This window comes from Meleagris gallopavo, chromosome 4, assembly GCF_905368555.1.
Source record: "Meleagris gallopavo chromosome 4, MGAL_WU_HG_1.1, whole genome shotgun sequence".
In the NCBI taxonomy this organism is placed as follows: domain Eukaryota; kingdom Metazoa; phylum Chordata; class Aves; order Galliformes; family Phasianidae; genus Meleagris; species Meleagris gallopavo.
This window is the reverse complement of record NC_139407.1, coordinates 67,120,575-67,147,428: the sequence shown is the minus strand read 5'-3', so window position 1 is coordinate 67,147,428 and position 26,854 is coordinate 67,120,575. Positions and strand designations below refer to the sequence as shown.

Below are 26,854 nucleotides of genomic sequence, written 5' to 3'. Positions count from 1 at the left end.
TCATGTGACTATGTACAGATCATTTGAATAATCTGTTTTCTAAATATTTTTAATTAGGTAAAATTATTAAGACACGTTGGAAATGGGTTCTTTTTTTTTTTTTTTTGTTAATTTAAGATGCGAGAAGTCAAACTGTGCCTTGTTTATTGTGTTATTCCTTAGTTTCAGTTGAACAAATTAGTAACAACGTATTCAAATTAACATGAAAATGCCAGCTGTGAGCTCCATCTAAACTAGAATTTGGTCTTCACCAAAAGCCACTGTAAGGTACAGAAAGGCACAGCCTACAATGGTTAATTGGTAATTTCAGAACAACCCAGAAAAAAAGCAGTGCAATAACATATAGTGTTAATTTATTTATTCAGTTATTTGCACGTGTGATTGGTGTGTTATGAGCTTTAATCAGAAACATGTTCTTGGGTAATTTCTTCACAAATCATTTGTAGAAAGGGTTACTTAATTTGTCTGTCTGTCCCATACACTAATTAATATATATTGGGAACAAAAGGACACTCCTAAGGATGATATTTAAAGCAGAGGTTGAAAAACTTAAGTGGTGGAAAGATTTTACAAGAGAAAAGCATAATCCCATGGTATTTCTTGCCTTTCCAATGAACCACAACCTTTATATGGAGATTATTAGCTTGAGGACATAGCAGGCTCCCTGAGAATGCAACCGAATAGTGCTCATTTCTGCTCCAAGCCACCAGGTTTCTTCTGTCTTATTTTTTGTGAAAGAGAGGAAATTAAAAAAGAAACACAAATAGTCCCAATGAGCAGTTTGGCATTATCTCTTCAAGAATCAGAGCACAGCTCTGATTTCATTCCTCCTCTTTGTTCATCCAGCTTAGCATCTCCTTTGGTCCACAGAAGTGCTTGGGTAGGACTGCTAAAAGATGGAAACAAAACATGGCCTTTTACACTGCATTATGCAGAGAAATGGGTAAAAAAAATGTCTCTTTTTTTAAATGATTTTAAATGATGTCCTATAGAAGATAGAGGAAGCTCTATCAGAGCAAGGACAACCTTTGTATATTGCAAACGTGGAGTTGGGTTGGTCTCCTCCAGCCTCAACTTCTTCATGTGCATATGGCCATGACTGGGAACTGAAAAAGGCCATGTCCACACCACAGTGTGCCTCATCCCAGCCACTGTTCCTAAATGAGCACCTTTTTTAATCCAAAAGATTTTAAAGGTAGATGGACTCAATTCGTTCCCTGTTCCCAATTCTATACAGCTGTTCCTTTTTTAATGCTTTTTTTTTTTTTGTAGGTGTCTTGTACAAGTAGTTCCAAAGCTTATTTTTCTTTACTTTATGAATATTTCTGTTGCTAAAGTGTACACAGGCCCCTGTCACACTCCATATCCTTCTCTTGGAGGTTAGTATGAGCGTATCACAAAATCCTACCTCTGCTGTAAACCAGCTTTGGCTCTGACTAATGACAACCAACAAGGAAGGAATACAGCAGGCAGTTTAATGAGGAGTAGCACAATAACAGTAATATAATTTGAAGTCACATAATGCTGTGAGTGGAAAAAGAGCAGGTATGTGTTTGCTTTAAAATCAATTACCTGTGTGTTGCCTTTCTCTTTGCAGTAACCCTGTGTGGACTGGCCACTAGAGGGGGAATGGATACAAGGTTTGCTGTTGTGCTTTAGCTGAATGCCCAGGTTCTTTGCACCTCTCCTTTTACAAAAACTTTCCCAAATCTTTCTTCCTTTTACTTGCCAGCAGCTTATCTTTATCACCCACTTATAGCCTTTCATAGCTTATGCTTAACAGAGCTAGGGACGATTTTCTAGCAGAAGGCAGAATAATATCAATCTATTTAATTTCTAAAGTGCTGTTCATTTGTGCATACATTTTAGATATTATTTAACCTTTCTTTTTTTTCTCTTTTTTTTTTTAATCCCCACACACTGAGCAGAGATTTTCAATGCAATATCCAGAATAATAGTTCTTTAAATATTGCATATAACTTACATTTTCATGGCATGCATGAACAGCTTTCCTTCTATTGCATCTTTTGCTTTGTATTTGACAATTGAGAATTTCATCCATCAAATCTTATGCAATCTTCAGGTTTTGGAAGTCCGTCTTCACATCTTCCTGATTTTCATTACTTTTTGCAGCATAAGTAATCTGTCATTTGAAAAGCATTGTCAAATATTTCCTGATTGTTGCCAGGATGATTCAGCAGCCCTGGCCTTGGGAGCAAGCTGCACTCCCTGTTTTGCTGTATTGAGTAAAAAGTCACTATAGCTTTGGGTCCCTAGCTATTTTTCTATGATCGTGGACCTTGTCTTGCTTACGGGAGACTGAATATCTTTCAGATGAGCTTGTTATAAAGATCTTTGGACATCCAGATAGAAAATTTTCTGCTTTTATGTCACTTAAGGCAGTCTCAAAGTTAAGGAATGCAAGAAATAATGGATAATAGAGAAGCTTGCCCTTATTGCACAAAAGCCCAGTCAATTCATCCCTTTTGTATGATATTACAGACTTTAACGGATCTTTAAACTAACTTAAAAGTTACTGCTTAAGATTTATCAGTCCATTAGGATAATCTCTTTTCAGGTTCAAGGTAGAGTAAGTATTTGGTGCAACAGCTACACTTACTAGAAATCTGCATGTTTAGCAGCTCCTCCACTTTATTTTTGCACTTTCTTTTTTGTTGTTTCGGTTTTTGGTGTTGTTTTTAATCTTGGTAAACACCATTTTGTCCTAACGATTTGCCAATTTAAATGCACTAGTTTGTTTCTTTAAAATCTCTAAGTTTTATTTCCCATTTACTAACGTCTCACTTACTTGAAAACAATAGGTTTGATGTAGATTTCAGTGTTTGTTTCAAGTTTGATTTTCCAGAACTTATTCATCAAATTCTCATTAAGAGTTGTCATTAACAGCCATAACTTGACTCCTTTGCTAATGAAAAATGACAGATTGGGGCTAGGTTGTGCTTCATAACAGGAAAACATATCTAGAGAAAAAAAAATAGGGAACTTTTCATCTCCCTTTTTTTATGAAAGACGTGAAATGTGACTTCAAAAAACAACTTAGGGGGACATTTTGGGGAAGGTCTTTTTTTCTGCTATCTAGAATAACTGTGCAATCCCTTACAGTTGCTGGAATCAGGGAACTATATGCATAAAACCAATAGAATAGAATTTAGTTCAACCTGCACATGCTGCCCATCAAAGAAGTACAACTATTAATTGGGCATATTTATACATAAAGCAAAAATCAAAGGTCTAGTTTTGTGCATAGCCATAGAATCGTAGAATGGCTTAGATTTAAAGGGATCTTAAAGCCCATGCAGTCCCAATCCTTGCCGTGGGCTGGGTGCCACCCAACAGATCAGGCTGCCCAGGCCCCATCCAATCTGGCCTTGGGCACCTCCAAGCGTGGGACATCCACAGCTTCTTGTTCAAGAAATGTTTGGATATTGTACTAAGGGACATTGTTTAGTAGGGAAATATTAGTAGTAGGTGGACAGTTGGATTGAATGATGTTGGAGGTATTTTCCAACCTTGGTTATTCTGTGACTCTCTGGGCAGCCTGTGCCTTTGTCTCACCACCCTCTCAGGAAATAATTTCTTCCTAACATCTAACCTAAATTTCCCTTCTTGTCCATATTAAACCTCATTTAGATCACATGGGCCTATTTTTCAAACCTATCCAGTCCCTCTGGATGGCATCCTTTCCTTTTATGATGTAAACTGCAGCACTTTTCTTGGTGTCATCTGCAAACTTTCTAAGGGTACACTTGATCCCACTGTCTATGTCATTGATAAAGATATCATTGATAAAGATAACAGATGACAAATAGTTAGATTTTTAAAAATATACCCCCCAAACAAACCACCACCACCACCAAAGCACAAAGACACAACAGTAGGGAAATAAGCTCAGGATCTGCTTTAATTGGACTTCATGAATTGCTGTTTGTTTGTTCTCAGTATGTCATTTAATATTGCCACAGGTATTTGCTATCCCCTGACGAGTGTCTCTTATGTTGGTTATAACCTCATTCTCTTCCTGATTCATCTGCTGTGGGCACCTGTCCCCTTTTCTTTGAGCACAGTTTTCCTATGTCTTTTGTAATTCACCTTTCTGCTGCTGATGCTCAATGCCTTTCGCCTTCTGCAGCCCTAAGCCTCACCATATGCAGTGTCTTTTGGTTTAGTGGGTTCCCCTTCTTCCTTCCCCAGAGTGAACTTCTGATGCATTTCTTCTACTCATTTATTGTCTCTATCATTTCTTTATGGTTAGGGCCATAGGACTCACAATCACTTTATTAGTTTACAGCAATTAGATGTTAAATTCATCACAAGCAGTTGTTTGGGGAATTCATCTGACAGCAGCAATGGGTGTGGAGATGAAGGCAGTTGCAAATGCAGGCAGAGAAATACTGAATGTCCAATATGGAGTGATATTTACATGAAATAAAGGTAAACATTTGGCATGTGGCTGCCTCTTTAATATGAAGATTGCAAACCTTCAAGCAGTAGCCACAAATTTCTGTTTGCTGTCGGAAAATTGCTTTGGGAAATAATCTGGATTAGAGAAGTCAGTTCTTTGTCAACATGAATTTTAGGATGGAGCGAAGTTTGAAAAAAGGGGGCAAAAAACCCCAAGGCTGTTTATCTCATTATTGTGAACGTTTTTTTGTTTTTTGTTTTTTTAGTATTTACCAGACCTCTTGGCAAGCCAAATTGTCAGCAGAGGCATTGGGTTAGAGGCAGGTTTGGGTTTATCCCAGGAGCATGATTTGCTCTCAGCTTGCAAACAGGTTTGATTGCAGATACGTTTCACAAGGCTGGCAGCTGATAAAGGAATCTGAATCTCTGGAATTCTGCAGCTGTGGGCTGTTCCTTGCAGTTTAGTTTGGGATTTTCAGGGCGTCCCTCCCACCAACCTTTGATTCACTCTGTCTGTGAAATTCTGGGAATGGAAAATGGGAGAATGGTTAATCTGGAATAAAAAATTAGAGGGAATTAATATATTTTAAAGGATACAGCAATCTGTTTTCATCCTGAGTCCCTCAGCTATTAGGATGCTTGCTCATACCTCTTCGTAACCACTAGGGTACAGAGGTGTGCTGCTTTACTGAGATTTATTATATATAAGCTGCATCACCTTCATTGGATAAGCCCTTTTAATCAGTTTGATATGTCCATGCATTTATTTTTTTTTTAAATCTCAGATTTTACTGAAAATACAATTTTAAGTCCTCTCTCCGGCGCCGTGCTCTGGTTTACAATTAGGACAAGAGTGCGTCTGAAAAAAAGGCCAGAGCAAATTTTGCAGATGAGCTTAGTTTCCAAGCATGCCAATCAGATAAATCTGCTGTGCTCAAAATGGTAATTCTGTGATGAAGTCGATTTTTATACTCACCTATTACCTTTGAAATCTCGGGTTTAGGCTTTGTTAGCTCAGTCACGGCACGGGATCGGTTGGGTTCCCATAGCACCCATGCTGAAGGACATCTCTGGCTGTAGTTACTGCGTGAGGATGTGAAGAACACGAGAGCAGCAAAATGGTTTAAAATAAAAAGTGCCTTAGCAGCATATTATGTGCTGTTTGCCAAGCACAGGCACACGCGATGCTGTTCTTTAGCCACTGCAGCCTGCTACATTTGCCTCTCTCACCCAACTGTCACACCAGCAAAGGCGAGTTGGAGCAGTAATTGGCTTAAAGGCTGAATAATTGCTTCTGAATGCCAACAAGTGACGTTATCTTTATAACAAAAACAATTGCCATGTTCTCACGGAAGTACAGATTTCATTGCGAATGGGTTTGCTTTAAAGCAGCCACACTGCAATAAAATTACAGTGCTCTGCAGCATTCAGCTTGGCTCTTCACAGCCACCCACCCGATTACAGGCTCTGTCATGCCAGCAGAAGATTGTTGCTTGGTTTCTGTAATATTTTTATAGCCTTGCTTCCCTCTAGATAACTTTAGAGATGGATTGCGCTCACTCCTTTCCTTTCATCAGATTTCTCTGCTGTAAAAAAGAAGTAAACTGGTGGATGGAAAGTCTTTTACATGGCCCTAAATATGCTTTTCTGTTGGCTTTCTTTTACGCAGATCCTAATAGCTTAATAGCTCTGGTTTATGTCAGTAATTCTGTAAAAGGTTAATCTCTAAATCACCAACGTTTCCTAAATTCCTAATCAACTTGGTGTTTGGAAAGGAACCTGTATAAATGCTCAATTTGTTAATATTAGAATGGGTCAAGGAGGTCAGGAAAAGTATAACCTCCATGAGTGAAGATAAATTGGATCCAGCAAAAATACCTCAGATATGTTTTGTCTTAATAGCTATGAATACAGAGGCTGAATATGAGGGAGAATGAGCATGGATGTATTTAGCAGCAGAATCTGCTGAAGCTCACCATCCCCTTCTCTATAAATGAGTTTTTCTTAAAGAATGGAAAAAAATGAGATAAGTTGGTTATAAAAGCCTTATTTTCTAGAAAGCGCATGGTGAGCTGGGCTGAGGGTAGATAGGAAGTCCAGCCAGCAAAAGTAGTGGAATAGGCAGTGGAAAAGCGAACAAACATAGAATCATAGTATCATTAAGGTTGGAAAAGACCTCTAAGATCAAGTCCAACCATCAACACATCCTCACTATGCCCACTAACCCATGTCAAAACATGTGTATTTTTGAGAAGACAGAAAGAGAGAGAGGGGCTGGGTGTCTTCTTCAAACCAATGCTGTTTGCCCTTGCCATGTGGGAGGTGAAGGCACTGAGAAATCTCATTTACCTGGCGTGTGTGGCAGTCCCCTCGCCTTCTCACCAGGTTTCATCTTCCCTTTCATCTGTGCCCTTGCCCCTTCCTTTTCTTTTTCTTGTTCAATGGAGCTGTTTGCTGCGGTGCCTTCCTCTCCAGGAGCTGTTTCATCCCTGCTTGCACAGATTTTAAAACTGCTTTCTTCACCCACATTTGGTCTTGGTTTTCATCTGTGCTGGTCCTTTAGATTTACCATCTTTCAAACGAAAAGGCAGAGGAAGCCAAACCACAGCTTCATTTCCTTTTCAGTTCTCCAGTCCTTTGTCTCATTTTTTGTCACCTCTTCATTTCTTTTATTATTATTATTATTATCAAGCACTACTAATAAGCTTCCTTATTAAATACTTATTTGCCATTCTGAATACCACTGGAGAAGCAGGAGGGAAGGGGTATTCAGAGCATCCTTTTGCTGTTAATGCAGAACCAGACATGTTCAAGAAACAAATTTAGTCCATTTCAAAAGCAAACGAGGGGCTTTTTACTGGAGCCAAAGAAAACAACCAACTAGATGCACTTCAAGTACCCCTCAACACCTTTGCCATAGAATCACAGAGCATCTACTACAGAATACAAAAATATCCTTAGGTATCAGTAATGATTTTTGCACCCATGTGCAAGGCAGTTAATACCCAAGCATGGAGCTGCATTTTCACACTGCCCTAGTCCCCTGCAGTACTCAGACAGCATGGTAAAGGATGGAATTTGCAGCTTTAACACAGAATTTCTTTGTATTTTTATATATTCAGGCCAGAAGCAGAATGTGATACATTAGCATTGATTCTGTGGTTTCATATCACTTTTTTTTTTTTTTTTTTTTTTAGTACAGAGCAAAAGGAAAAAAAGACAGAAAAGAAAAGAAATTATCCCTTACATACATTCATAGCATACACAGCAACAGTTCCTTCATCACTGGGTGCACTGTGAGTGTGTATTGATGTTAGCAGCAAGAGATTGCATATTAGAGATCTATAACACTGATAGTGTTACCATCCTCAAAAATGATGGCTCTTTCTCATGCCTTTCACCCTGTCTTGTATGTTAAGAAGACTAAAAAAAAATAGTAATAGAAATAATGTTAATTACCTAATTATAAAAGGCAGATTAGTCATGTTAAGAGGAACATTCAAAGGGGACTATTTAAAATATTTTATTTCCTTTGATATTTCCCAATAATCTGAAGAAGAGACTGTCAAAGCTAACCCCAAAACCCCAAAAGTACCTTTTTTTTTTTTTTTCCCCTTTTTCTTCTTCTTTTTTTTTTTTTTTTTTTTTTTTTTTTTTTTTTTTTTGGAGCCATAGAGTGAGCCAGGGTAAGGAGATCAAAAGAGGGAGGAATGACATATGTCTGGACAGCTGGTAAACATGAAATCTGAAAGAAATAGTGAGGGGAAAATGTATTCCTGCAGTTGCCATAAATACATTACAAATAGAAGACTTCTCATATCTACCAATGCAAGCAGCCAGTTGCAGGATGAATAACTGGGTTTGTAAGAGCTGAATTGAAATGAAATTCTTGCGTCCTTTTTATTATCCATGTTTTTGTCACATCAACTTTTAGAATAAATGTGGGCAGGCAACGGAGCACCTCTGTGCCATGGAACAGGTGGCAGTCTTTGCACCAGTAGATGAGTATCCAGATATCTGGAGATCATCAGGAGGCTGTCTCTAGAAGACATTACCGTTATAAAAGATTTTTGCATGAAGATTGTGAAACAGCTCATTTTTGGCAGTTTAATAAAGTGCTATCCTCTCCATGGAGGGTTCATCCATCATCCTGCTGGGGTGGCAAGCCGTTGGTGGTCATTACCTCCCTCCAGGAGAAATGGCAACAGGCAGTACTGAAATTTGCCCTCACTTCTGGAATTATGCCCCTTAAAAGCCAAATGTTCTGTTCAGTTTACTCAAGCTGTCACTCGAGCATGAAGCACGGGGTGAATAAATTGCAAAGGTGGAATTGCTCACATCTTGCAAACTTTGCTTGAGGTTGCTAACACCAATAAACAACAGGAATCATTCCTTGGGGGTGTGTTTAAAATACAACTCACAGCTATGCTAAAAAATACATAGAAATACAAGCACAGGATAATTATTTGTCAATATGAGATTTGCATCAGATTTACAGGGTCAAAAACATAACAGCACTAATACATTTCCTTTGAGTAACAAGGGGTCCTATGTAAAGAAAGATTTTGTTTGTTGTTTTTTCCTTTTTTTTTTTTTTTTTTTAACCATATGTAGAAAATATGTTAACCATCTTGGTTGGATTTGGAAGCTTTCTGGCATTTAGCTGTAATCAGTCCTTCTGATTGCAGTGCTGGATGTTGATTTGAGGAACGTATAACGTAGTCCAAAGTTAACCTTAGATCTGTGTTGATTTCAGAGAGGGATTTAAAGGGGAAAATACACATTTCTGGTCTCAGTCAGCATAATTTCTCCCATTAACTACAGTACCTATGCTCATAAGTTCCTCTATTGAGAGGTCCTATATTGAGAATTTGGGGATGGATCAGGCACCTGTGTGTTTGAGGCAAAGAAACAGAAATGTACAGTTGTTTAAGCAGATAAAGGGCCAGTTTGACAGCTTGTTTCAAACCTGGGGGTAATTTTTCTGTGGCTTTGATTTAAAAGGTCTATTTTTATTAAAATTCCCCTGAAGAATCCTCTCCCAATGCATATTCTCATTGATCTCATTGATAACATTATAGCCTCTTTAAATACAATTTTTTTTTTACTAGAAGGTTATCTCATATTTAATATTAAACAGAGTGATGTATATATGAAGTAGAGGAAGATATAAGTTTTGACCCTTAAAAATAGTGTCAGTTAGGAAAAATATAAAGCTCACTCTTTATGGTTAAAATTAGCAGCTAAAAAGCTGCTATGCAGTAAAAAAATTACATGAACTGTGCCTAATCTCTTCTTTGTAAGACTGCTGTAACCTTTTAAGAGTAGATAGCACTTGGATGCTATTAAAAAAAAAGAGAAAAAAAAGGAAAAAAAACCCTATGTTCTATTAAAATTTCTGTTAGATTTCTGGAGTTTTCCTCTCTTGCATCTTAGGAATAGGGAAATATGTACAAAGCATAAAAAAATGTTTCCTGGTTCTCTATCTGCAGCATTTTATTAGCATGTTATGCTATATAGAGAGAAATTCAAGATGCTCTGCCTGGTGTTATAAAACTGCCTCACCTTCATTAGTATGAGGGGAGTTGTTTGGTAGATCAAGCAGTAGGTTGTTCATGTACTAGAATGAAAAATCCAAAATACCAGGAAAGGAAGCCTTTATTTAAGGGCAATCAGAATAAAGCAGCCGTGTGATTCTACATTATCAAATCACAGTTCATACCCATAAATCCCATGGATCAGTCATTGGTAGGGAGGGTTCCTATGCTTTCAGCCTCCATGGGGGTTTCAGGCTGTTTTCTTGGTGAGGGCAGTGAGGGGCACAAGGCGAGCTTTGCTAGCATATGCCAAAGAATCCAGAAGTATGCTTGGGTAGTTCTGTCCCACTCACAGACACAGGTTGCACCGCTGAGCACTGATCTGCTCCTGCTTGCCTCTCAGTGTGGCTCTACAGTGCATAAAGCAAAGGTTTCTTTGCTCTGGTCATAACTCAGAGCAAGCATAGAAGTAGGAAATGCTAGCAAAAGCCCTTACACTTAGGGTTCTCTCATATTTTTGTTTTAAAAAAGACGATGACTAGCACTTTTTCAGCAGCATTTCACTTGTTCGTTTTCTTACAAGACTTTGCAATATGATCTGTTTTGATTTAAAAAAAAAATTACTTTTAGGGGTTACGATGCAGTTTTTATGGCTCTTACAGCAACATACAGGTGAGCTGTGCTTAAAAACCCCTTTGACACCCAGTCCTGGGGCATGGGCAGAACTTCAGCCCCTCTGGAGTGCAGAGGCTGCACTAACATCCAGTTACAGGTAGTGCAGGAACACAAATAGAATTCTGGTGTCATGCTTCATATCACCAGTAAAATGATGGAAGTGAATGTGCGCTAATTACAACAGGAAGCCATTGGGTTAATTTTTATCAGCCTATTTTACGTGGCTTCTTTGCTCCCAGGCTTTCGGTTCAACACTCAGCATGAAGAGAAAAAAAAGGTTAAACTGTTGCATTTTGTATACAGGGAACAATTCAGGTAATATACACCAGTCTGTAAAAACTGTAAATGCTATTTTTTTTTATTTTAAACATTTTCCTTAGTTTACAAAAGATCAAGAATCAGTACCTTTTTTACACTCTCAGTTTCCTGAATATTGACAGATCTTCAAAGGGAGTATTAGCATAGGAAATCTTAAGATTGGCTGTCCTGAAGATTTTAAGACATGATAAAGCTAAAATATCAAGTTCTGCCGACAGCTCCTCCTGTGATTTCAGCAGAGGAGTGCCCGCGAAATCCTCAGCAAAGCCCCACAAACCCCCCACTCTTCTCCCCGTCTGCGCGCCGCTATTTGGTTGCACACTGTGTAAATCCCCAAGGCAAATCACACCTCGCACTCCCTCGCTGGCTGCTGGTGACAGGAGCAAGATCCGTACTCATTAATGATCACCAGGGCTCCCTCGATGTGGTTGGGTTTGTAATCAACATAATACTCCTGGGCTGACATGGCAGCCATTTGATGCATGGTCTGTTTCTGCTTCTGCTTCCTGCGCTGTGTTACAAAGCACTGTCTTAGCTGCCTTATGCTGGCTGGAAAGCACTTCCAAGAGACGTACAACACTAAAACCACGATGAGGAAGCTAAAAATCAGTGCCATGGTCCCCGTCACCACCTTGTGAATCTGCACGGCGTTCTCCGCACCTTCGCCGGGCAGCGTCACGGTGATGGCGTACGTCGTCGGCTCCTCGTCGGCCTCCGGCACGTAGGCCGTGGCGGCGGCCGAGCCGTAGCCAAACATTTGGTCGCTGTTGTTGGTCACAGGGGACAGGGTGTTGACACTGGTGGGGTCGACTGTGTCCTCACACAGGTGGAAAGCATAGACTGCATCCAAAACGTCCTCGCCCTGCGCGTACTCGGGTGTAGCACAGAGCAGGTTGCTGTCGTAGCGGCCCTTGAAGTTGCTCAGCCATGAGGCCAGGGCACAGACGTTGCGGCCGCAGTCCCAGGTGTTGGCCGACAGGCTGATGCTCGTGAGAGACTTCCAGGAGTCCAGGATGCGCGAGTCGATGTAGGTCAGCCGGTTGGAGTCCAGCTGCAGGGACTTGAGGTGAGGCACGCTTTCGAAGACGTGAGGTTCGATGTATTCGATTTCGTTGCCAGAGAGATCCAGTTTTTCCAGTTGCCATATCCAGTCCAAAGTGTTGACGACGATGGTGACTTTATTCCGTCGCAAGCAGAGCGAGTGCAGGGAGATGAGCCTGGGGAAGTGGGCTAAATTCACCTTCACCAAGTCATTGTGCTCAAGGTGCAGCTCGGTGAGCTTAAACAAGCCCGCAAAAGAGTTTCGAGCCAGGCTCTTTAACTGATTGTATCCTATGTCTAGAAACTTCAGGCTGCGACAGTCCTGAAAAATTCTCACCGGCACAAACTTGATGGCATTTGACCGCATGTGCAAAGTCGTGAGTTTTCTCAGCCCGTGAAATAGGTCGGGCTCCAGCGACTGCAGGTTGTTGTACGATAAATCCACACTGCGCAAGTTTGGCATGGGTCGGAACGTGTTGTTGGGCAGTTGGGTGATTTTGTTGGAACTCAGGGTGAGCTCCTTAACTCGCCGCAATTTTTGAAAGGCATTCCCCTCCACTGAGCAAATGTGATTGTGATCCAGATAGAGCCACGTGAGCTGCATTAACCCTGTGAACTGTCCGTCATGCAGCTCTGAAAGGCTGTTGTACCGCAGAGACAAGCCCATCATGCCCGACAGGTTGCGAGGCATCTCTGTGAGATTCAGTGATTCACAGTACAAAAGCCTGCCCTCACACCGACATAGCTGTGGACACCCACTATTCACGGCTGGAAGCATTTTAGAAAAGATACCCAGCGTACACAATATCAACCCCGGGGGCTTCCTCAGCAGCCAGTTTAAACAGAGACCGATAAGAAGGAAATCCATTAGCAAGAATATTTCCAAATATGCTCGAGAATGTCCATTGAATCTTTTCAAATTCTACATCATATTTTATTTAAGAGGAAAAACAGCAACAAGAAAGAAAATAAACAACAACAACAACAACAACAAAAATGCCCAGACCAAAGCAAAACAGCAAACGGAACAAACACAGAGCCAAATATTTCACTTTACAGCATGCAGGAGCTGCGCAGCATTAAAGTTCACAGACATTCAAAGGTAAAATGATAGTGATTTTGTTCATGTTAAAGGCTGCAGCAAAGAAAAAAAAAATCTTTCTTCATGAAAGAATTTAATTAAAAAGTGTCTTACCCACCCTTTTCCAGAGAGTGACAACCTCCATTCAGTTGCTTCCTTTGTGTTTGGACTAATTATATGCAGAGCTAAAAAAGACCCCTCTGTGCTACAAATTCGGTCCCTTTCAGAGCTGTGCAAGGCTGGCAAGCTCACAATGTCTCACTTCGCTTCTGCTCAAAGAGCTCAAGGCTTGTCCAGCTAGCTTTTAGCTGACTCCTAGGACCTGCAAGTTTCAGAACTATGTGCATGAGCTTGATCTTCTCCTTCTCCCTCTGTCCTTTTCTCTGCAGTTAACACTGTGGCGTGAAAAAAACTCCAAACTCTTTACTAACGACTCCACAGGATTTGGCAATCTGTTTAATGTCCATCATTTGCAACGACCATTGACCGGCACAACCTTTACTCCATAGAGAGATTACCATGCATTCACTGACCGGCTAAGGGTAGCTTTATTTCCCATTCTTTGTTCGCTTTGCTTGTTAGGTGATGCTTAGAGCAGAGAGACAGCAAGAATCCTTTCCCTTCAGCCGAGCAGTATGTTGGTAGAGCATGCAGAGGCACCTAGTGTTCACTGAGTGTCGTAAGCTGCTCATGATTGTACGCCTGCACTGTGCATCTCAGACATGGGCAGATGGAAAAGGGGTGGGCATAAAACCAAACGCTGGAGCGAACCGGGAAAGTAATATATGCTCTTTGATGAAATGGAAAATACTTTAAGCCTATCTCTCCATTTCTCAAACACGCACGCACACACAGCTGCACAAATCATCAACAGCGAGGCAGTGCTAAGTAGGAAGCTTGAGAATTAGGATTCTTTATTATTATTATTATTATTTGCTTTTGTTTAAAGTCTGAATGTATAAACCATTAGCCGGGGACAGGGAGATACTTGATTTCTTGGTTTGGGAAGGAATATGTAAAGCAGTGTCATCGGATTGCTTTTTCTCTGTAAATCTGAAGATATTTGCCTTTCGGAGACTTTGGGGTTGAGGGGAAGGGTGGTGAGGGGAGGGGGGGTGGAATGTGTTTTTATTCTGACATTGTCTAAATAGAGGATGATTTGAAATTCTGTGCATTCTTTCTCATAGAAATGCAGCCAGAGCTCTGCAAATAGGAACGTCTGCTTTCCTATAAGCTTTAATTACATTTGGTCTTTTTCCATCCTGCATATTCTCTGTGTGTTCAGCACATGCCTTTCCTAAAGGCTTGCTTTTTTTTTTTTTTTTTTTTTTTTTTTTTTTCTGCAGTGTATGCTACGGCACACAAAACTATCTATTATTCTTGCAGCATAAAGAATACCGTGCGTTCAGAATCAGATCAGCATATAGGTTACTCTGACCATGTCAGCAGCATGCATGCAAAGAAGGGGTGGAAAACCCAATCACTTCCTAAGTTCTGCAGATTGTGTTGCTTTTTGTTCCGTGCACCAAAATAATTTTTGCCTGGTAATTTGCAGCCCTCATTATCAATGGGAAATGCATCGGCAATGAGCTCTCACTCCAATTTTTACCGACTGAAAAACGTACAATACTTACTTCTGTCAGGAAAACGCTGGCCATCTTCTTTTCCTGTTATGAAATAGAATCTAAAGGCTGTGTGTTGATGAATGCGATCAGAGCTGACAGCTCACGATCCTGCATGAATCCTCTGTGAAGAAGTTTCTCTCGGAAATACAAGTATTGCAGAAGATAGTGCTGATTTTCTCCTTAAGCCAAGATTGGTTGCAAAGTACTGGAGGCAGGGCAAAAGTGTTACATTTCCTTTCTTTTTCATAGCCATGTTAATATTTAAGTCTTCTTTTTTTGAAGTATTTCTTGCAGAGGTACGGAATGCTGGAGCTTTGCATGTATGTGAGCGTGACTGGCTGCTGTCTGTGTGTGTGCTGGTGTAGATCAAGGAATGCAGTAATTTGATGCAGTAGAAGTTGTTTTACAGAAGTCTTGGTAAACTTAGTCTCTCGTTCATAAAAAATCACTGAAAGAGATTCATTACGAATGTATTTGCTCAAACCACTCTTAAATAAATGACAAATGTTAACCAGTCAGTCTGCAGTCTCAGAACCCTGGAATCGATTCTCTTTAATGCTCCCAATCTGGTTTATTCATTCACATCCTTCTGTTTTTCACATTTCAGGGGTCTCAAAGAAAAATGTGATGCTTTAATATTGTATGAACCTCTTGTATGTTGTAGTAAGGCAAGAGAGCCAAATGTGTTCTCCCTCTCCCAAGATCGTTCAAAGCAGGCTGTTTATGCAAGTGTCCACTGGTTGCAGTACACCTTAATTCTGTTTCTCAATACACAGGAGCAGGAGGGAAAGCAATGACAGAACAGAGAGAAAGAGCATAGAAGCAGGAGAAGTGATTGAAAACACCTCTGTGCAAGAATAATGCATTCTAGCTTACATTTCCAAATATTTTGATGCAATTAGTAGGGGAAAAAAAAACAACACTATTTTTAAGTTCATAAATGCTGAACAAAGGTTCACAGCATGGAGGTTGTATCCCGTAAAAACTGCAACCCTGTAAGTCTTGTTGAGGTGGATCTTACTGCCCTCTCCCATTTAAAGGTTTGGGCATAGAACTCCCGAACTAGCCCTAAAAATTTCCATTCTGTATTCAAGGAAAGCTGACATTTTCTGCAAATCGGATGACGATAATGATCTCTTAGTTACCATCTAAATACTACGTATAAAATGAAGCATTTCACTTTAAGAGATGAAACTCCATGATACATCACTGTGAAGAACTGAATTCTTTTTTCTGTGATGGTTCTTGCAATCGCCTGGGATACATTTCGTGTCCTAACCAATCTGCCTATTGCCATGCTGGCATATAATCTATTATCATTTGGTTACCAGAGGTAGAAATTAGAACAGACAGTAGAAAACCTATCTAGCATTAGTTGGAAGGCTGACAACTAGAATTAGGAACCCAGAATTAATGGACCTAAGCAAAATCTCACAGCTCTGTAAGAGCTATATTGCATGAAAGACTTTGCTGTTATTTGTCCAAAAATGTATTTGTAGAAAACAATCCAGATGGTTTTTAAACTAGAGACCTCAGAGTATGTTGGGAGCTGTGATGCTGAGGCAGTGATGACCAAGTGCAAGAAATGGGGCATGGGAATCTGAACAGACAAACATGGGTGAATGTTCAGCTTAGCCCTGAAGTACCTTTGTAAACTTGGTTTTCTTCTGTATTTTCTGAACTTTTTGAAATGTACTTCTTCTTGTTATGGAACTGGGAATCCATTTTGAACTTGATTTAACACAAATGGCTTAATTTCCACTGTTTGAGCTGTTATCACAGCCAAACTGTCAAGTTTACACATTTTCTGAAGTTTCAAAGCCTCTGGCAAATCTCTATAAATTAGTGGATTTAAATTAACTTTATTAAATGTGCTATTATAAACCATTCTTAAGAAGCACAAACTAAGTTTCTAAGTACTTAAGAGAGATTGATTAAATCAATGTAAAGTAGGTTACAGAAGAGCAATTCAAGTTAAAGTTTTAGAAATTTTTACTGGTAAACCATTTATTGGAGTCATCCCAAGTTTAAGAGGGTTGGAACAGGGTGAGTAAAATCAGAATATTGACCCTAATGTCTAAATATATATGTACACTTTGTAATGTATTAACCACCACCGCCACCCATAAATCATCTTCTTTATTATACATATGTAGTAATGAGTATTCCTCTTCCTTCTGGTATTTTCTGAGTGGTTTCTATCAGTATAATAAAAAGTGGGGCTTTTAGTGATGATTTTAATTTCCTTTCATGAATGGACAGACTCAAAGCTTGATCTTACAAAGTAGTCTTTAATTTTCAGGTGCACTGAACCATAGTATTTCATATAAAGGAAACATTTAAAAACAGAAAAGAGAAGGAAGAGATGTGACTCCAAGTAAAGCAAATTAAAGCTGTTATTTCTCTTATGTTCATATCCTGGCCATCCCTGGCATTTGGTCAGCTCTCCCTTCTATATAGAATTCAGGGTTTCAGGTAATAAGAAGTTCATCACCTATACAACTTGTCTTTTTTAGGAATAGTAAAAACGAAGTGTATTAGACAAGTTCTTGACCAAAATAGTCCCGGACACTCACGATACCAAAGAAAGAGTCATAACTGCCATTCATTTCTTGCAGCGCAGAACAGACACGTTGGATTTGATACTGCATTTAAACAGCAGATATTCTTATGCAAATCATCTCATTGTTTTTGACAATGCAATAAACACTTTTTATCTCTCAGTACAGCCACTCTGTTATCATCATCAGCCATATTCAATAGCAGATATTCATGTATAGCTCTGTAAAGTCACTCATGGAAGAGACCTATCTGTAGAATTGCCAATGAAGTGCAGAAATGTCCATTCTCAGGAAAATACATCAGTGGTAAGATGAAGAGTCTCTCTCACCTTTTCATTGTTTGTAGAATACTTGAATAAGCCATAGAGTTACAGATTGTCTTAGGTATCAGTGAAAATTGCCTATGAATTTCTGAATGTGATGTCAAAGCATTGGGCAATGTTATTGGTTATAAATGTCTAGGTATAATGGAAAAAATGAGTTGTTATGAAAATAAAAGCACTATCTTTTTTCATTAGTCATCATATTCTTGAAGATCATTTTAGCATCCCTATCAAGCAAAGATTTGTGCTACAGTCAGGTTACCATCTAGCTGAAACTCTTGTTTCACATGTAAAGTGAATTATTTTACCTTTGTTTTCAATTAACTCTAATTTATACTTCCAAAAATGTCTTGGGAAGTTTAGGAGGAAGTATTTGTAGAGAACAATGATTAGCATTTCTGATGGTTTTAGTTAGTCATAGTTAATTGGAAATCAGTTAGTTCCACCATCAGAAACGTTAAGCTAGACACCCCAGAAAGGTTTGTTTCAAGAGCTTCCCAGGCATTTCTGGATGTGCCAGTGAATGAAATGCAATTGATTTCCAGTTAGCTTAAAAGGACAAAGAGCTTCACAGCTTATCCATACGCATGAATGTATCTGCTTTGTCCTCTTCCACTTTTCTTAGTTCATCTGTAAGGTTTTTTGTTTGTTTGTTTGTTTGTTTTTAATAAACTATGATGCTAACTGCTTTCTTATTTGTTTTTCAAGACTGATTTTCATTGAAATAATTCTGTTTTCTTACTTGAATGTAGCTAACCCAAGATGACTGTGGAAACCACCTTGTTTTGGTTGTTTGGTTGGTTATTTTATCGTTAGATTCAGCCACTCTGAGAGAGATTGAATAATCTTTCAGCTATGAAAACACACGAAGTGGCAGAATAGCAGAGTTGTGTAGGAGTATGAAAAATGTCCAGAGTAGCCAAGTTAGTTATGGCTTGAAAACATCTTGTGCCCATGACTTAGATTGATGCTACATTCCACTCCTCTGGAATGACTTGTGTCACTCAGGAAAAATGACAAGTCTCACTTGGGGACATAGATATAGCCATACCAACAAGCCTGAAGTCATATGTATTACATGGAGATTGCATCCTGATGCAAAACAGGTCACCATTTTTATCAAGGACATACCTTTGGTGGCAGTAAACGCTTTTTAAACTTTTAAGATGCAGGAAATAGAATCAAGAGGAATTTCTGGAATGAATTATTAAAAGTTAGGATGAACAAGTTAAAAGCTGTTCCTGGCAATCTCCTGGAAAGTCTTTTTACAAATGAATGAACTGCTCTTGGAAAATTTTCCCAGAGCAGAAAATCTGTTCTTTTCAGTAGTAGACAAATTTTTGTTCCTAATCTATTTCTTTTGCTTTTTTTCCAAAAGTATTTTTATGTACAATTATAAAAATAAGTAATCTTATGCTGGCCTCTGTAGGTGCCTTACTACAACAAATGTAGATTGGTGCCGAAGCTGCTACTAAAATAGTGTTTTGGAATCAAATAAAGACTTCTAGAATCATAGAATCTTATCACAGAGTCATAGAATGGCTTGAGTTGGAAGGGACGTCAACGATCACCTAGTTCTAATACCACCACCCCCAAGGCAGTTTTCTTCCATCACAGAGGGTATCATTCTAAAAGACTCTAAAGGAGTCATTGTGAGGAAACTGGGAAACTGTACTTTTGGATCCTGCTGCATGGAAGTTCTTAGGCCTGACTCTTGAAATTACTCAAGACCAGAACAATATGAGCTAAATATGGCATCATAGAAATGTTGGATTCACAGAGTCACAAAATCACCAAGGTTGGAAAAGACCTGCAAGATCATACAGTCCAACCATCCACCTATCACCAATAGTACTCACTAAACCACATCCCTAAACACAACATCCAAACGTTCCTTGAACACCTCCAGGGTCGGTGACTCCACCACCTCCCTGGGCAGCCATTCCAATGCCTGACCACTCTTTCAGAGAAGTAGTATTTGCTAAAATCCAGCCTGAATCTCCTCTGGCGCAGTTTGAAGCCATTCCCTCTGGTCCTATCACTAGTTACACGAGGATTATAGCAGAGTGCCTATAGCAAGCAGGCAGTCAGCTCCTTGGCAGACTGTATTATTATCAGTTATTCTCAGTGTGCTTGTTGGTATATCTTGGCAGCTAAAGAAGGCAGTATTTTTATGTTTCCCTCCTTCTGCTCTGATGAGATCCATAATCTGAAGGGAAAACTCAGGCTAAAATTTGTTGAAACTGCGGTTGGTTTTGTATGACATTTTATTGGGATATTGGAGGGAATCTGAATCATTACGCAGAATTCACAAAGCATTGAACAGGTTGAAAATTCACATTTCACATAGAAGTCATTGTAATTTTTGCAAACTTAAAGAAGACCTGAAATATTTATTGCTTAATTACGTATTATTTGCAACTGATGTAATGTCTAAGAGTAGTAATCATGGGTCATGAGTCTCAGAAGGACATATTTAAAGGCATAACAAAAGATGTCACGCCTTCTTAAAATAGAAGATAACCTGACCTGTTTTATAAACAACTTAAAAATTAAAAATGAGGCAATACCAAGCATATTTGTGGACAAAATGTGTGGTGTATATGTAATCTTACACACCTAGCTTTGCTCAACAGCTAATTCAATTTGTAGAGAACCAATGGCTGGCTTTTAATGGAGCCTTCCTGCCTCTTGTTCAGTTTCATTTCAATGTGTCTGTCTGTCTATTCTTAAGACTGATTACAATGTAATCAGAGCTTTGTGTTGATCGTTTGTTCTCACTAAATGTATAGAAAGATACACTTAACTTAATGAGCACACCTAAAGATCCTGAATTTATCTGAAAAGCTATAAAAGTAGTATGTAAACCATATAAGGAACAGATATACAATAATAAAGATGTACATTACCTACACTTTACATATGTTTTTGGAGTTGAAATGATGGATTTCTTGTACTGCTGATATATTAATTCTTTAATATTCATGTTATATGAAGAATTTATTGTTCCTTAAGACTCAATTTATGTTTTAAACAAGTGGAAAAACACAATCAGCTCAAAAAGACAGGAAATGATCTGCCTGTTTTTCAAGATATAGGATATTTTTCTGTGCTTGGAGACCATTTTTAAAGAACACTTGGCTTACTTCTGCTCTTTTTTTGTAGTGCAAATTAATTATAATTTGACAAGAGAGTGCTTGATTTTTTCTTCAGATTTGGTGTAGTGCCAAGCTTTATTAGTTAGAGCTTCTAAATCAAAATCAAAGGTCAGTATCTGTGAAATGCCTGTGGCTCAAGATATGTTGTAGATCTTTCCCTATTATTTAGAGATTTTTGTTTTTCGAAAGGTGTTTAATTGGATGCTGTATGTTGCACACATGGCTGTGGAAGAGTAAATGTCTCTTGTGATTATATCAGTAATATGGCAAAGAGCAATCCTAAAGATCTGACAAATGAATGATGTGAGATCCTTATGTCCTTCTTCAGCATAGTCTATAAATGCAGGCTGAGGGTTCACTTCCCACAGCGTGTTGTACCCAGTGAATCCCTTTCTCCCTCCAGCCATGTAGGTGTTGGGTGGAGATGCTGCTGTCAAATCGCCCCAGTATTGTCCTTCATCCACCTGGAACATATTCTGTCATCATCACACACACTGCTCAAGTGGGGCCATTTAGGGAAAGAGCAAGTAGAGGACTATAAGTGGTTAAGGGAGCTGTGGTAGTGTTCTGAATATGTTAGAATTCAGTTGCTGAGCAGTAAGAGGCACTTAAAGGTTGGGAGCTTTCAAAAAAATACCGTCCTGAAAACTATACTATGTGTCCTGATCCTCACTCTGCTACTTCTATTTGCATTGCATTTTTATGTGTTATTTTTTTCTTATTCTATGACCTTGCTCTTCCTACATCTAATGTGTTGTTTTTTCTGTTTCCAACTCTCGATCTCAAGGTTTGTCTCTTCCTTTATAACACCTAGCATAGCAGGAGTCTGTTTTTGCTATGTGCTAATGAATGTGACAATAATCAACACAGCATGGTTGTTCAAGGCAATAATAGCTAGATAAGTACAAGTGAATTACAGTTGTACCAGAGAAGCAGCCAGTAAAACTGAGGTTTGGTCATATCTTTCTTCAGCCTGTTTTGTTAGCTGAGCTTGGACCACACACTGACATGAGGTCAGCAGAAGACCCTTAAAGCTGTTTTTCTGGCCATGAGGACCATGAAGGCAGTGAGCTTCAGAAGTCTTTGATGATGGAATGGGATAAAGCTTCTGTAAGGCCAGAGGTAGCAAATGAGATTGGGTGGTATTTACTTCTTTACCTTCTGTCCAATTATATAGTATTGATAGCAGCTACAAAAGCAGTTATCACTCCATCGCATTTAATGAAACCCATGCACACAAAAACAAGCAAACAAAAAAGCACAAATAAAACAGCACCGTGCCTTTGATAGATGCTTCTTTTCCATGGTCCTCAGTCTGGTGGATCATGGATCCTGCTGGATGCTTCTGCAGCATCACAAAGTAATGCTGACCTTGGGAAACTTCCCTGAAGCACATTCAGCTGAGTCTTTTGAGATATGTTCTTTGACTTTCTGGATTTTCTGGCACCGTTGTGTCCATTAAATACTGATTAGATTTCAGAAATCCAAGAGACCAAATAATGCTATCATCTGTTCCCTACTTATCTTAATAATATTGCCAGTAATATTCCAATATATCAATTCCAGGATATTCTAGAGCTAACTTGATGCATAAAATATATGGACAGGATGCTTTTTTGTTTCAGAGACAGAACAGAACCAGCTTATGTATTGGATTTTGCTATATTGCCTAGAGACGATGATAAAAAGTGAATTAGCTGCTTTCAAGGACTGTTAGAAAAATACATCAGTTTTCATAATGTTTGATGAATTGCTTACAGTACTTGTTTTACTTAAAACTGCAATTAAGGATTGCCCTCTAGTCAAAAGAAAAATGTGATAAAAATGTGACTTGAAACCGGGCAGAAAATTTTCTGAAGCCCTTTGGGATTAATTCCAGTAATTATTCAATCTGACGTTTTCGAGAGAAATAACCCTTTATGTATGAACTCCATTAATCATAATAACATAGTTCACATGTCAGAGACTTCTGTCCTGTCACTTTGTATAAAATGTTTAATAAGAGACTAATAAACATCTTCACTATAGTTGAGAAAATATAGAACTGCTTTCAAAATGTCCCAGTGCATGTGAATTGGTGTTATGTAGGTTTTGGTCCTGTGAGGTGGGACACGTTGTGCTTGTGTCTACAAAAGTACTGAATTTCCAGACTGTTATTGTCATTGACATCATGTCTCCTGCTAATTTTGTGCAGTTTCATTCATAACACTTCAAGGACTTGTTTGCTTTCTTGTCTTCTCTGACTTGTTACAGAGACATCTATTTTGTCTACCTGTCCTGCTGTAAACATTTGGTTTATGAATTTCCATATATTAATAACAGGGGTATTTTTTTACGTGAGTTATATGTAGAAAACCACTTTACATCATCTACAAGCAGAAGAGTAAAAGCTATTTTTCTTGCATGTGAACTTATTGCATATTATTGCAACTGCACAGTGAATATTGAGTATCTGTCTCTGATGATAAGCAGCTCTAAGAAGATTGGCGTTATGTCTGTCATTGTTTCATCAACTGAGGATATTCTGTGATATTTTCTTGTATAAAGAAGTGGTGATTTCAAATTGTGGCTCTGATTAGATACTCCTATTTGAAGAATTTACCGTTCTCTGTGTTTCACATTCTAACATTGTTCTGTGCTTTTGAAGCAGGAAAGTGGAATTATCTGTGCTCTGATGAGAAGTGATAAGTATAATCTTTTGCTGAACGTGGATAAAAGACTTAGGCAAATGAGATTGTTTCAGCACTGCTTCCTCATGCATCTCCTGACTTATTCAGCAGCTAAAACTGGAGAATAATTCCTTGTCTTTGGAGGTCTCCTTTATTATTTTTTATTTAGGAGCATTACACAATGTATCTAAACTGTTACATTGACTAATGCCTTCAGTGCCGAATTTTTACATGTCAGTTGTCATTCTTTGCACACTCCAGTAGATGGCAACTCCAGTCTTCTTGACATTTAATCTCCATTCAAACTAGAAATATTTTCTGTGCCCCCCCTGCCACTGCGTCTCATCTATATAAACGGCCAAGAGTTTCAAAGAAAAGTGATTCAATTTTACTTGTATTGAAATCACTGCATAGTATCTGAACTCAAATAGTACCAAAAAGAAAAAGAAAAAAAAAAAGGGGGTGGGTGGGGAGGTGGGGGTGGAAAGAGGCCCATAAGCACCAATTCTCCTGGATCATAAAGCACACACTGATTCCTCCATAACTTTTAAAAATATTTTAGGAGTTTTCATAAAAAGGCTGAGTACCTATTCTATTTTTACTTCTCATGTGAAACAAATGGCAGAAAATACAACACGCTAGCTTGGAGTCTGATGACTTGACTAAACCAGATAGTCCATCCTACCCCATCCTTCCTGTCAAAGTATTTACTTTCCCTATACACACTAAATACTAGAGTAAACTTTTTAAAAGCTTAAATGATACTTGTTTATGAATACAGTGATGATGAGGACTGTCTTGGGTGAGGAATAGAGCAGGACCGTGGGTTTACAGTTGGAGATGAGGATTTTCTCATTTTCCCCTTTGTGCTTCAGTTCTGTCCCATCAATTTTATTATTAAAACATCCGCAGAGAGGAGGCTGTTTCTCCATTTTCCTCTGCTGACTTTCACAACATACTTGAGTGTATTTGAAGGCGTAAAACAAGGCATCTCTCTGTGAGTGAATGCCAGACATCAGCAGGCACAAAAGGTTGTGATTGCTCTGCCTGGGATAGAGACTAATGATCATAACAGTCACACAAAGGATCTTTTCTCTAACTCTCTGTATGAAGACCCTAGTTTAATTTTCTAATCACTTTCACTGTCTACCAAGGTTTTATTTTGCAGCTGATGGTTAAAAAGGGGCAGAGGGAGGAACGGTTAATAATATTTTAATTATTGTTTTAATGAAATGCAGGTCTAACTTGAAAAGAATGCATGCTGCATTGCAGTTCTGTTGTTGCTGTTGCTTTTGTTTACTTACTTCTTCCATAAAGCATTTCCAGTAATCGTGTAAGAAACTTTCCAGCTACCACAGTTTGTAGCATCAGTGATGCTATTTGGTATTAGCTCTTATGATCAGAAACAGATATAAACTTATTGCTTAAAATGAACTGCAAAAAAGTTCCAAGGCACAGAAGTGTTTAAGACCAGATTTAGATGTTCACACTTTTATTGGTTTAGTAAAATCCTCAGTTTTCAACCCAGACTTTATTACACTGTGGACATTTTTACTTCACAGAAACAGTATTAAAATAAATTATGCTCATATAAGACAAGCAGAATATTGGTCCATTTAAGCCTGACTGATTTTTATGTAACAAATTAGCCAGCAAGGTAATTAAATCTCTTTTGGATGTCTGTTTCATCTCTGGAAAGAATCCCAAGAACCTTAGAAAACTGGCTTTTGGGTTATATACAGGTCCTGGGTCTATTGCAGCTAAGTGGCTTGTTTCTCATTATCGCATTTAGTGCTACAGAAGCTACTCCACCAGAGTCTTTATTAAAACTTGCTTAAGGCTAGCATTTTCCCTTGGGTCAATAATGACTTTAGAGGAATGGATGTAGAAGCTGGATTTGTTCTAGCTACTGGAATGAATTATGTCTCATCAGGGCCCCCAGGCTAGTATTTCAAATTTGCCACCAGGCACTTGATCAAAAATTCCATTCCAGTATTGCAGAGACCTTGTGCACCTCTTTGTAAAAGCAGAGCATGCAGCTGAAGATCTTCCCCCCGCCCAAACTGTACGACAGCACGTTTTTCCCCGTTGACCTGCACATATCAGTGAAGGATCCAGTTTACAAATGTTAGGGAGATTGTTGCCCATGATTTCTGATTAAAGGAGAGAGCGAAACGGAGGAGCAGGATCAGTTAACTTGCAGCTAATAGCCATTAAAATCCAGCAGCTCATTCTGGTGGTATGAGCACAGTATTTATGAGAGGGGTACCATACGCATCTCCCTGCTGCACCGTACAGTTTTCCCACTGCAAGCCCTTGTTCAATAGTAATCCAGTCAAAGTCTGTGTCCATATCCTACTTGTGTGATCAAGTACTGCTTCAAGTACGCAGCTTCCTCATGAAATAAAATCAGCTATATTTTTTCTCTGGTCTGGAAAATCTGCTCATACTAACAGGAAGATAAAATATGAATGTAGATAAAGCTTTGGATTTATGATTCCCAAACAAATTGCTAGCTTTCCCATTACAGTCTCGTTCTAAAAATATATATATATATGATTGCATGAAATTTACAAAATGCAGTTGTATAGGGGCATTTGTTCTCTTTCGGTGTGTTTACAGACAGAAGTATCTGTTGAAGTGCAGCGGTGTTTGATATTAAAAAGATAGATAATGGATAAGAGGCAGACAGGTGTTTGGCTTTTCCTACTGCTTGTCAAGGACAAAGACTTTCAGCACGTTACTTGGATGGCTCGCAAGCACATTCACATTCACATCTTATTTTTTCTTGCTGACTGGATTTTCCCTAAGTGATCTGTTCAGACATTTCAAATGCAACATTACCGGGGATCTGCCATTGAAATCTGAATCAAATGGTGAACATTACGACAGATATAGCATTTCAAATGCCACAACTGTAGCTATATATTAAATACAAATAATTATTTTCATATATACAGTGAATTTTTCCCTATAACCATTTTCATGGTTTATTTCTAATCTATCAGTTGCAGGAATTGTAGAACATTCTTCTCCCTTCGCTCTCTAGCATATACTGCACTTCTTACTTTTCATCCTAGAGCAGGTTTCCCAGATGTTTACCTACAGAACATAGATTAGACCATTCTAGCAACTACAGGAGGCAGTAAAATTATATTTGCCTTCTTGCCTTGTGTTTATTTAATCTGTATTAGAATTCTAGAGAATAGCACTGTAACATCATGGCAAGGCTAACTGAGTATGGTTTGTCTATAGGTAAGCTTTTCTTGACGGTTTGTAAGGATGAAAAGTTATTTTACCTAGGAGAAACAATCATCATCATATGAAATTTGTAATCCAGTCAGCTCCATCAAAATATGGACTGTGTAGATACAGTAACATTAATCCATTTCTCTAAAGTGGTATTTAATTCCTACCTAGGAATTTTCTATCTGAAAATGCAGA

The 26,854-nt window shown here is 38.7% G+C and overlaps 2 protein-coding genes and 1 long non-coding RNA gene across 4 annotated transcripts in view; 1 reads left to right on the top strand and 2 right to left on the bottom strand.

The window, feature by feature from the left end:
- The window catches only part of CTNNA2 (catenin alpha 2), a 452,478-nt gene that overhangs the window by 295,342 nt on the left and 130,282 nt on the right, over positions 1-26,854 (top strand). The window lies entirely within an intron of this gene.
- LOC146544551 (uncharacterized) lies at positions 88-5,774 on the bottom strand. Its single transcript, XR_014883265.1, has 3 exons — positions 5,399-5,774; positions 1,985-4,945; positions 88-889 (listed from the first exon to the last, which is right to left on the bottom strand). It is a non-coding gene; the product is annotated as an uncharacterized LOC146544551 (long non-coding RNA).
- On the bottom strand, positions 8,054-13,758 carry LRRTM1 (leucine rich repeat transmembrane neuronal 1). The gene has a single exon (XM_010710583.2). It carries the CDS (start codon positions 12,859-12,861, stop codon positions 11,296-11,298), a length of 1,566 nt encoding a protein of 521 aa, XP_010708885.1. The 5' UTR covers positions 12,862-13,758; the 3' UTR covers positions 8,054-11,295.

Bases quoted from the DNA above. Each gene is read 5' to 3' on its own strand.
- LRRTM1 (XM_010710583.2), bottom strand. From the start codon at position 12,861: ATGGATTTCCTTCTTATCGGTCTCTGTTTAAACTGGCTGCTGAGGAAG.